The sequence below is a fragment of the Vicia villosa genome, unplaced genomic scaffold (genome assembly GCF_029867415.1).
Source record: "Vicia villosa cultivar HV-30 ecotype Madison, WI unplaced genomic scaffold, Vvil1.0 ctg.001376F_1_1, whole genome shotgun sequence".
NCBI lineage: Eukaryota > Viridiplantae > Streptophyta > Magnoliopsida > Fabales > Fabaceae > Vicia > Vicia villosa.
Window position 1 is genome coordinate 165,281 of NW_026705599.1, and position 12,745 is coordinate 178,025.

At 34.0% G+C, this 12,745-nt stretch overlaps 2 protein-coding genes across 2 annotated transcripts; one reads left to right on the forward strand and one right to left on the reverse strand.

Moving 5' to 3' along the window:
* Positions 1–464: 464 nt before the first annotated feature.
* Positions 465–2,347, reverse strand: LOC131634906 (ethylene-responsive transcription factor RAP2-4-like). Its single transcript, XM_058905532.1, has one exon. The coding sequence runs from the start codon at positions 1,872–1,874 to the stop codon at positions 804–806; it is 1,071 nt and encodes a 356-aa protein (XP_058761515.1). The 5' UTR covers positions 1,875–2,347; the 3' UTR covers positions 465–803.
* A 4,810-nt stretch (positions 2,348–7,157) lies between these two features.
* Positions 7,158–10,657, forward strand: LOC131634891 (uncharacterized). Its single transcript, XM_058905514.1, has 2 exons — positions 7,158–7,478; positions 10,424–10,657. The coding sequence occupies exons 1-2, from the start codon at positions 7,158–7,160 to the stop codon at positions 10,655–10,657; spliced, it is 555 nt and encodes a 184-aa protein (XP_058761497.1).
* The last annotated feature ends 2,088 nt before the right edge of the window (positions 10,658–12,745 follow it).

The window sequence follows — 12,745 nt, forward strand, 5'->3', positions numbered from 1 at the left end:
CCATGATCTTATTAGGATATATTTCTTAGTTTGAACCTCCAGGATAGATTTCTTAAGAAATATGCATGGTATTCCTTGTTGTAGATATGAAATGTTTTCGGGTTTTTTGTTATGATCCCCTCTTTTATGTATGATTTTCTCTTGCCTTGGCTTTTAAGAAAATTCTTTAGATTTACCTTGTTAGATTTTGATCAAAGGATTGTCACATTCGGTAGGTAGGAGGAGTTAATTTAACAATTGCATGCATTTATTGGGATCGGCACAGTTGGCCAACTCTGCGCACATCCATTTTAAGAGATTTTGTATCCGAAAGAAAACTGAAATCCCCAAAACAATGAGATAGTGAGTTCAAATAATTTTATTTTAACTCGATCCAAGATGTGATTATAGATCTAAATAAATTCTCCAATAGTCCATTATAGATCTGATTTGTATTAGATCTGTAGAAACAAAATAGAACAACATAACAAGAAACAAAATAGTACTACAATATTTATACTTATACTCCATAAAATAAACAGCATGTAGATATACATTACAGCTACAAATATGAACATCAATAAGCATAACAAGTGTCTTCTCCCGGCCAAGCAAGAAAAAAACCAGCTGTGAACCAAGGTAGAAGAGATTTTACAATAATATAAACTACAAGTAGCACTGCAATTGTCAAAAATTCCATTGCAGTAACCACTCATCTAAGAAACTAAAATCTAGTTACATCATATCATATACTTTATAGTAATAGTAATGCATGCATGAGATAATCTTCCCTAGAAAAAAAAAATACATATAAAGACCAAACTTCACAGAGAATCCCAATCAATCTCATAAGAGGGGTACTTCAGCAAATTAAAATTTTCTGAATCACCTTCCCACTGTGGCTCACCAACATCACCAAAAGTCAGATCAGAAAGTGGTGAAGAGCCTTCACTCTCAGTCATCACCGGAGAAAGCGAAACCTCAACCTTACAACACCCTTCTGAACCTGAATCTGAACCTGAACCGGAAACCTTGTTCAAATCATCAACAGACTTCTCCACCGTCGAAGGCGGTACCGGTACCGCCTTCGACACAGCTTTGGACCGAGCCGCTGGTGTTTTCTTAGGCTTCTCTGACTTTCCCTGTTTCTGCATCTCAGCTAAACCTTCACAAATAGCTTGAAGTTTAGCATCAACAGAAGAAGGAAGAGGCTTATACTCACCAAACTCACCACCAACGCCAATACATGAACCTTGGTGTTTCAGATTCGGGAAATTCAGCCTAGCGAAGTCACCACGAAGCTTATAAGCAGCTTTATCATAAGCCAAAGCAGCTTCTTCTGCTGTATCAAACGTACCAAGCCAGAGCCTGGTACGGTTCTTAGGTAGTCTGATCTCAGCAACCCATTTTCCCCAGTGCCTTTGCCTCACCCCTCTGTATAGCTTCGTGGGCTTTGAAGGAGTACTGCCCACGTGCTTCATAGGGATCGGCTTCGGACTGAGGAAGCTAAGAGTGTTACTGAGACTGAGACGCTGTTGTTGTTGATGTTGTTGCAAGGTAAAGTTTTGAAGTTGGATTTGTGATTGAATCTGGTTGATTTGAGATGGGGTCAAATGGTTAAGACCAAGAAGAGAAGAAGAAGGAGTAGAAGATGGTTGTTGAACAAAGCCTATGAAGTTCGTAGAACAACCATCATTGTAGAAAGAAGGGAAAGAAGAGAGAGAAGGTTCAGAGAGAGAATAAGAAGAACAAGAAGGTGATGGTGACGTAGTAGAAATTTGGGAAGGACTTTTGATAAAAGGTTCAAGAACTTCCATTAATTCACCTCTAAACGGATCTGCATAAGGATCCATGTGAAGTTGTGTGTTACTGTATAAATCCATCATAGCTGCCATATTTCCTGCGAAAATTAACACCCGTATCTTTCTAAAATTGAAGAACAGGTTAATTAAAGAAAATCAATTCAACAAGGTATATGGAAAGTGATTTTAAATAGACAATCCTTTCAAAACCTTGAAATAAGAAAAACAAAAGAGCCTTAAAAGGGATCAAAAACAACCCTCTTGTGGCTAAAATTTACAAGTAAAATAAAAAGCTGGATCTCGATTCTGAAAACACCTGGCTTTCGAAAAATTCTTCTAAGTTTGTGACTTTTTCTTTGATTAAAAGACAAACCCAAAAATCATAAGTTGAAAGACAGATAATTAACAGAAAGGGATTCAGAGAAGCGGGGAATTACAGAAGGGGAATAAAATAACAAAGATCAGATAATAATCAAAATCAACTACACAACACAAATCTAAAAGCTCTTGAGAATAAGAAGAATTTCTTTTGTTTTGTTTACCTCTCGCCACTCTGATTTTGCCTATAAGCCTCTCACTCATTATATAGCAACTTGTCGTCACATTTGTTTCTACTATTATCAACTGATTGAGGTAGTAGCCAATTACGTAATGACGCGTGTCCTTGGTTTTTGTATACTCGACACGTGTCGGTTTTTAATTACACGTGTCGGTATGATTAGTGCAGTTATTTTCTAGTATTAATTTTGTCGTTAATCATGTTGACATTATTTGTACGCGTTTATTCCAATAGTATTATATTTTTGATGATGCGCAATGTGCACCTTTCTTTTTCTGCTTTATTTATTTTGCGTCCATTGTACGCGTCCATGATTCAAAGTTGATTTAATTTAAGTGGCTTGGAAGTTTCAACTTGTAGATAAATTATTATGAAATCAAAGTCTATATCAGTTGAACTAATAATTCAGTTTTTTTTTAAAAAGTGGGAATTGAAATTAGAAATCGTGAATGGGAAGATAATGTAAATTTATGAGGAGGACGTAAGTGTCCCAAATGAGATGCGGGCAGCCGTTTTATCTTTTGTCTGTGGCTCGGAGTTAGTAACAGTTTTTAATCAAAAGTCTTTTGTTTGTTTATTTAATATCTCAACTTAACTTAACTTGAGCACTATAGTTTTGATTTGTATATTAAATTCAAATAGGTTGGATTGATACAAAAAATAATAAATAAACTAGACTGGGAAAGTTCTCTCTTGTAGAAAACTAAAAATTGTTAGGTCATTGGAGTATATAAGTAAAATTCTTAGACATAAATTTTTTTCTCAACTTTGTTATCACCGTCACTTCATAATTTTAACGAAAAAAATAAATTTAAAATAGAAATATAAATACATTTTGATGAATAAATTAGTAGAGATGATTTCTAAGTGTTATTCAAGAAAAATAAATTAATAATATAATTTCTAAATTATCATTATATCTTTAATTTTAGAATATAAATGTATGAATAATTGTTAATTTATATAGATGTCAATTAACTCTTTAGTATTTTAGATTTATATAATTTAGAAATTAAATTAAAATGAATAAAATATTAAAGTTGAATTGATAATAATTTGTTAAAAATGAACGAAGAATCTAAAGGAAAAAAAAATGATTGGCCATGTGGTCCAAGACAACTAACATCGCTTCTTGTACATACCACATGATACTGTCGAGTATCAACAATGATCATTGGTTAAGCACTTAGAAAAAAAATCATGGATTGTACGTAGTATTTCAGAATAGAGATATTTGCGGTGCAGTTTGAATGGTTTTAACGTTAAAAATCATCTGAACTACGAGAGAGAAAAATATGTGGTTTGATTGACTTTCAAAAATAAAACTGAATCAAATCAAACCAAATTAATGTGGTCTGGATTGGTTTAATTGGTTCGGTCTTTATAAAAAAAAATATATATATATATTAAACCATATATACACATATAGAAGAAAATATAATTTTATGTTTAGCCGTTCATACATTAGTATAAAAAATTTATAACTGTCAAAATAAGATTATAATTTGATACATAAAAATGCTCTTACATTTTTATCTTAGGTTTAAAGAATGACATACATGAAATTGCTTTTGTAAATAAATATTATGCAAAGAATACGATAAAATATATTTTGTTAAAATAATATTTATAAATGAATAATATTTTATTTTTTAATGATATATAAATTTAAATAATTTCATACAAAGAATATGATAAATATACACATAATACTAGTTGATTTCTCTAAAAAATTAAAAAAAATATATTAGTAATATTTTATAATATAGTACGGTTTGATTTGGTTTGGTTCGGTTTGCAAAATATAAACCGCAAACTGAACTAAACCACACGATTCCGCTAAAAAATGAACCGAACACATCAAAACCAAATGCAATTTTATAATTTTCTATTAGACCGATTTGATTTTGAACCTTCATTATTTCAGAAGCTGTTTTGAAGTAGAATAGAAACTTAATACATAAGGCATTAAAGTAGAGAAATTGGTTGATCTAAAGTTGAAGAAACGAAATTATTGTTAAGGTGTGATGTCATGATTACATATAAAAGGAGAAAGAGAAATTTTTGTTATCAACTAAGAACCATTTTTGTTATGATAAGCGTTTGTAAAATATAAATTCAATATTGAAATTATTTAATTAAATAAATGTAACATAAAGTTTAATTAATATAGTTAAAATTTAACAAAATAAATAGTAGAAGATATATTTTTTATCGGACGAATATACATACAAAAATTTCTTAGGATTATTTTGCAAATTTAAAATGAATGTTATGCTCAATATGAAAAAGACTCGATTGTCATTTTAACACTATTCAATCCGTTTAGTGCAGGCTAGTTCTAAAGCTCACGGTGGATTTTATGCCATTATCTATTTAGTTAAATTAATTTTTTAATAAAATTTTTTTTTTATTAAAATCAAATTACATTACAAATTAAAATAAAACAATCTTAAAATATTTTTCATATTTAATATTGACTAAATATTTAATATTCTAAATTATCAAAACTAAAAAATAAAGTACATAATAAAATAAACGAGGATGATTCGGGGGCGTGTTCAGGGTGGATAGTAATGTCTCATTACCCGACACGTCCCTATATTTTGTACTCGAAGAAACCTCAAACCCAAAATCAAACATAGTCAAAATAGGTTTTCCCCCTCGGGGTGACTTCGCATAGGTACCCACGAATACAGGTTATATTGTCATTCCTAAAAACAAGAGATTCTCTAACCACTCATCATACGATTTTAAACATAATTTACTTTACCTCTGTTTGATCTCATTAACTGACTTGGGTGTTTGAGTTTTAATCTTGTAGGTTCACTCTCATGCAACTGCGTTGTCGATCTGCACCATCGTATCTAGAGTCCACCTCATCAGTTCATCAATAATTCTGGTTCCCAAACAGAATAGTGTCTTTGTATGTGGGAATAGACTTTTGATTCTTGCGTATTTCCACAATCAGATCTATTTTGATTCGAAAACCTCGATCGTTGTAACAGTTACGTTAAGATGAAGAAAATGATGTCTTATGTTGTTTCCAAGAGCATATTGGATTCCTTTATTCCAAGACCACCTTCGATCTTTGTTATGGATATGATCAGTGGTATTGGCTAGCAAAAAAGAACCTCCACCACAAATTTATCTCAAATCGAATGTGTAAATCGAGAGCTAGGGAAAGACAAATCGGTCTTAAGGTTTTGAGACCACGAGAAAGTGGATGTGGTTCCTTACACGATGCTTCTACTAGTCCTAATTGCAACCATAGAAACCCACTATGTGTTAGGGATCCTCTTTGAAAATGGGAGTTCGTGCAACCTAATGTACCTCATAATCTTCATGAAGTTAGATGAAGACAAGTGCCACCTAATCTTCAATGATTCATCAACTCGTCCATGTGGAGTTGTAGATCTACTAGTTTCCTTTGGATAATGGAGGAACCAGAAGGATTGTGAACATTCACTTCCTCGTAGTGCCTTTTGAAAGCGTCTACAACGACATTCTTAAAAGGCCGTTCTTGGCAATGCTTGAGGCAGTGGCTTCCACGGTCCATTTGAATATGAAATATCACAACGAATCCAACATTTTGTAATTGTAGTCGACCAATATGGAGCACATCATATACATGAGACAATATTCAAGAATCCCTTAGAAACCAATATCGTCTCTAAGAAAAGAAGAAAAAAACTTGTGAAGAATTTAACGTAGCTGATCTCGATGTATGGGAAGGAAAAGTCCTATAAGATCTTGATTCATCTATCGGGATCATGATGAAAACCACAAGGCCGATTCCAGATGGCGACTTCAAATTCGTGTAACTTGAGGAAAATCCAGCACTATAGATTCAAGTAAGTGTCGATCTTTCGACCAGGGTGAAGAAAGGACTTGTTGAATGTTGACCTTTTTGCCATCTCTCTCCGTGAGATGTATGGCATAGACTTGAGTATGACGTGCCATCAACTGGACATCTTTCCTTGTGCCTTATATGTGTCATAACAAAGAAGGTGGATGTAACACCCCAAAATAATTAGATTATTATTTAGTTGTTTTATGATGAGTATTTGTGAAGTGTTTGTGAATATATGACGTTTTGGTGAATTATTGATACTTTGAGATGTAATGGGAGGGTTGCATTGTGGGGTATGAAAAAAGATATTGCTTAGTTTGTCTATGCTTGTTTGACTTGCCAGAAGTTGAAGATTGAACATCAAAAGTTTTTGGGTCTAATGCAACCGTTGAACATTCCGGAATGGAAGTAGGATAGTATTTCAATAGATTTTGTGTCGGGTTTGCCGAAGATTATGAATGGTAATGATTTGATTTGGGTGATAGTGGATAGATTGACTAAATCGGTGCATTTCTTACCGATGAAAATCAACCATTCCATGCAGAGGTTGGCTGATATGTATCTTGAAGAAATTGTAAGATTACATGGTATACCTTCGAGTATTGTTTCAAATAGAGACCCAAGATTTACGTCGAGGTTTAAGGAGAGTTTATAAATTTCCTTAGGTACTAAGTTAAGGCTGCGTTTGGCTTACCATCCGCAGACGTACGATCAGACTGAGATGACTATCCAGTCTTTGGAAGACTTGCTGAGGGCTTGTGTGTTGGAACAAGGAGGTGTTTGGGACAACCACTTGCCATTAATTGAGTTTACATACAAAAACAGTTATCATGCAAGCATTGGTATAACGTCGTATGAAGCATTGTATGGTAGGAGATGTAGAACTCCATTGTGTTGGTATGAGTCCGGCGAGAGTATTGTGCTCGGACCTGAAATTGTGCAAGAGACGACTGAAAAGATTAAAATGATTCGAGAAAGGATGAAAGTTTCTCATAGTCGGATGAAGATCTATCATGATAAGAGGAGGAAGGCGCTTAAGTTCCAGGTGGGAGATTATGTGTTTTTTAGAGTTACTCTTGTGACTGGTGTTGGTAGGGCTTTAAAGTCCATGAAGCTTACACCGCATTTTGTTGGTCCATATCAGATCTTAGAGAAGATAGGTGAGGTGGCCTATCGGATGGCTTTACTACCATCGCTTGCTAACCTACATGATGTGTTCCATGTGTCTCAATTGAGGAGATACATTACAGATCCTTCTCATGTGGTCCATGTGGATGATGTACAGGTGAGAGATAACATAACTGTTGAGATGTCACCCATACGAATAGAGGATCGAGAGGTGAAATAATTGCGCGGTAAGGAAATAGATTTGGTGGAGGTAGTATGGGGAGGACCAGCTGGTGTGAATGTTGGATTTGGGAACGTGAATATCAGATGAGAGAGTCTTATCTGATTTTATTTCTGCCAAGTAATTTTTTAGGGCGAAAAATCCTTTTAAGTAAGGGAGATTTGTAACACCTCAAAATAATTATATTATTATTTAATTGTTTTATGATGAGTATTTGCATTGTGAAGTGTTTGTGATTATATGACATTTTGGTGAACTTTTGATGCTTTGAGATGTGATGTGTGGGTTGCATTATGGGGTAGGGCTTCATAAGAGAACTGTGAGGATTAATTGTATTTTAGATAATTAGTTTAATTATTTAAAATTATTACTATTATTAGAATTTAAATAATAAGTTGGATTAATTAGATTTAATAATATTATTTAGAATTATTGTTATTATAAATGTGGTATAAAAATAATAAGGGCAAAGTGGTAATTGGTGAAGGGATAAGGAAGGGAAAAATAGAAAAACCATAGAAAGGGTCTAAGGGTTAAACAAGGAAAAGAGAGAAAGATAATTCATTCTAATCGATCGTGAAAAGTGAGAAGAGAACAGTGAAGAGAGAAGAACCAATCAGTAGAGCTCGGGAACAGAGAAAAAGCTAGAATCTAAGGTAAGGGTGTAATTCCTTTCATTATGATTAGTATGGGGTTTGAATGTATGTGGGATTTTGTTGGGGTTTAAGTTGATTGTGATGAATGTGATGAATATGGTGAAATTGTGAATTGTTTGATGTTTAATTGATGAGTTTAATATGTACATTGGTATTGGTTTGTATTGGATGAAATATGATGTTTTAGGAAGTCAAATTGAGTGTTTTAAATTGTGCAAATTGGAGTTTTTGGGTCGAAAAGAATGAAAATCACACTTTTGAAAAATGCAGAAAAAAAATTGGTTATTGGTGCAGAGTAACCGGTTACATGGTGAAAATTATGGGTATTTTGGCCTCTGGAACTTGTGATGAATGTGATGTTTTAGGAAGTCAAATTGAGTGTTTTAAACTGTGCAAATTGGAGTTTTTGGGTCGAAAAGAATGAAATCACACTTTTGAAAAATGCAGAAAAAAAATTGGTTATTGGTGCAGAGTAACCGGTTACATGGTGAAAATTATGGGTATTTTGGCCTCTGGAACTTGAAGTAACTGGTTACTTCATTTGAGGTAACTAGTTACCTCATTGAAAAATTGCCTACGTTGGCTACTGTAATGTGAAGTAATCGGTTACCTCATTTGAAGTAAATGGTTACCCTGTGTTTAGGAGGGAATTTTCAAAACTTCGAAAATTCATAACTCGAGCTACAAATGTCCGATTGAGGCGTCGTTCGAACCATTGGAAATCTGGTTAAATTTACTTTATTTTAAAATTAATTTAAGTACCAAAATCCCAACTATTCGACGCGTGACGGTGTTTCGGCATATCGAGTTATTTCATTTTTTGTGAAATGCATATGAATGCCTTATATGATTATTAACTGTGAATGCCCTGTTAGTGATGATGTATGTACTGCTGATTGTGATGATTTTATTGTGATGATTTGATGGGAAGGTGATTACATGATGTGTTCGACGATGTTATGATGAATGAAGTTGATAAGGTGTATGTTTGATATTTGTACATGCAATTTGAAGATATTATGTAATGATTACATGAATGATGATGCATTTTAACTAGAAGTGGTCATGTTTTATTGTGTTGTTGCGCATTATACATTCATGGCATATGTAAGGACAAATGTCTAGTGATGTTAGGACATATGTTCAGTGATGGCCTCAATTCCATTGTGTGGATTGAGTGCATTTTGTGAAGTGCTTCGGTTCCAAGTAGGAATCGATCCTATGGTAGGGATCTTTGGAGGAAGATGACTTAGTCGTCAGTGAAGTTTTGATACCACATGCATGCGTTTGTGATGTTTCATTTCATAATTGTGTTTGCATAAGGAATGATGTAAGAGATGTTTTGATGATGTATGAGATGTGAATGATGTTTCAGTGACATTGTGAGTAAATAATTTGGTGATGATATTACTGTTGGTAACTACTATGTTTAATCAGTATATCTTTTGTAATGTTGTAATTACTCACCCTTTCTGTTTAAATGTTACCCCCGTGTGGGTAACACGTAAGTGATCAGGATTATCTTATTAAAGAAGGAGGATAGCTCTAGAGTTTTGTAGTTTGTTTCCGTCGAATAAAGGGTCTTGCTCTGATATGTAACATCAGGTCGGGATTGCATGACATGAATATTTTATTTGTTTGATAACATGATGCTATGAACTACCATTGATGGTTTTGAAGTTATTTTTAAGTTTTAAATTTTGAATAATGAAGTATGATGGGTACTTGTCAATTTATTTGAGAATTGAGATTCCGTTGTGTGATATTGAATATATATTGATGATTAAAAAGAATGTATGATTGTTATAATTGTTGAGAACCCGTGTTACAGAGCAGGATGTTTGTTTTTATGATGTTTTATGAAGATGTGACACCCTTGTTGGTGCTTGTATTTTAATAAATCGATTTAAATTACTCGCAAATTATGTGTTGGGTAGAAGGGTGTTACATTGGACATCCTCCAAGAAAGATGAAGCGATTGTGAAGACGATGCAGGATTTGCTCGATCTAACTTTATCTCCAAAGTGAGATATACCGAATGATTCTCCAATGTCATCTTTGTTAAGAAAGCCTCTGGGAATTAGAGAATGTGTGTGTGATTACACTTACATCAATCGAGAATTCTCCAAAGATCTGTACCTGTTTCGAACATAAAGAAGTTGGTGAAAAAAATCAGTCAGGTACAAGCATTTGTCATTTATGGATGTGTATCATATCTATAATCAGATACCCATGTATGAGCCGGACATGGAGAAAAAAACTGTCATGACTGAGCAAGCCAATTACCAATACAATGTGATGCCTTTTGGCCTGAAGAATGCAACAGCTACGTACCAAAGGATGATGAACAAAGTCTTAGAGGAAGAAACAGACGAAACTCTTGAGGTGTATATGGACAATATGATCGTCAAATCTGGCGAAGAGGAACTACACGACCAACACCTCACCCGTGTATTATGAAGAGCCTGACATTACAATATGAAGTTCAACCTATATAAGTGTACTTTTAGAGTCAAAGCCGACAAATTTCTAAGTTTTTATTTAATAGACATGGGCATCAAAGAAAACCCGGATAAGTGTGAAGCAGTCATCCGAGTGGAAGCACTAACTATCAAGAGGGAAGTGATGAAACATAATAGAATGTTGACGGCTCTAAACAAGTTTATCTCAAAATCGGCCCAAAATGCCCTGCTATTTTACCAACTATTTAAGAAATAAGCACTTTTCGAATGGACCGCAAAATTCAAAAAAGCATTTGTATCCTTGAAGACATCCCTGTCAATATTATCCCGACCAAGGGCGGAGCCACATGGCACTGAGGGGATACAAGTGAACCCCTTGAATTCTTAAAGTTTGCATCTATAACTCTATTATTTAATACTTTTCTCCCTTGTCTTTTTTAACTGTTTACCACAATCCATAAAAACGGTTGCAGTAATTATGATATATATTTAATAACAAGAGAGAAAAACTCTATTATTGATTTGATGATGGGATGGAGACAGAAAAACTTTAAAAACTTGATGTGTCTGTATGTATAACATTTTTACTTAATAAATTATTTATAAGTAGTATTAGTATTAGAGTTAATAGTATTAATCAAAATTACAAATGTTTTAAATATGATTACTTGATCCCATGGAAAAAGGTTAAGTCACAATGTTATGTTATGTTTTAAAATATTAATATAAATATTGCATCCCTTAATCCGGGGTCCTGGCTCCACCAATGATCCCGACCTTGACCTTCAACGGGTGGAATCTGCTCCTCCCGAAGAAAGTACGATTATAAAGTGTTAACAACAAATGTCGCACCCATTAAAGCTCTTAGAACCTCAAGCAGAGACCAAGAACCCAAAATCACCTTTTTGAGAGAAGACTCTGTTGTTGTTCTCCCTCACAATAATGATTTCATGGTCATAAAAATCCAGTATGCTAATTGGAATATGAAGCGAGTGTTGATCGACACTGGCAGTTCACCAAATATCAAGTCTTAAAGTGCCTTCCAAGGGCTCTAGATTGATTCTAATAGAATTTAAGCTTTCCAAGGATCATTGGTTGGCCTTTCGTGCGAGTAGATGCATGTTAAGGGCCACATCACACTCAAAAAAAGCATTTGACTCAAGGGTGAGTGCCCGAACAATCCAAGTGAAGTATATAATGATAAAGGTCGCATCCACTTATAATTTCATCCCAGGAAGGTAGACTTTCAAGATGTTGGGGGGCAGTCTTATACACCCTTCATTTAAGCCTCAAATATCTTCTTCAAGGAGTGAAAAGCTTACCCCAACAAAAAAACTTCAAAACTAGTTAGTTATTTCCCAACATGAATACTAATATCATGGTTCTCATTCCTAAGTCACCCAATGCTGATACTATATATCAATTGAGATTTATTGCAATGGTTAACTTCAAGTAGAAGATCATTTTTGACTTGTTTTCTAATAGTTGGATAAAATATTTCCTACTATTATTACAAAAGAGAAAAAAGTGTTATTCCTCTAAAAGTTTATTATTTATTTTTAGCCGATCTTAATTGACTTTTTTTTTGCAGGAAGAATGAGTCACATTTTAATGGTTGAGAAGAAGGTGATTGCGAGGGTCAAAGCTCGTTAATGCGAGACCTAAATCGTTTTCCATAGTGATCCAGCTGGCTTTTAAACTTAGATAGCCAAGAAAAGGAAAAATGAGGTTAAGGGGAAGATAGTGAAGGTTGTTCCTTTGAACACAAATGTGCTTGTTCTTAATTAGAGAGGACGAAGTTTCCTTCACCCAAAACGAGCAAGGTTGATACTAGAAAAATCCAGTTTATGTGGATGTTTCTACTTTAGATTATTTGGAAGGGGAAACGTTATGGCGGCCAGTAGTGTATGTCAAAAAGGTGGATCCTCTTCTACTTCTAGTGTAAGATAATTTCATTTTTAGGATCAATTTTTTATGGGATGTTGTTCTTTTATGATCTTCTTAATGCAAATAAAGATGTTGAGAAGGCAGGGTCGATGAGGGCTTAGAAGATGCTCCAATTTCTTGGTGCTTATCTGACGAGGAG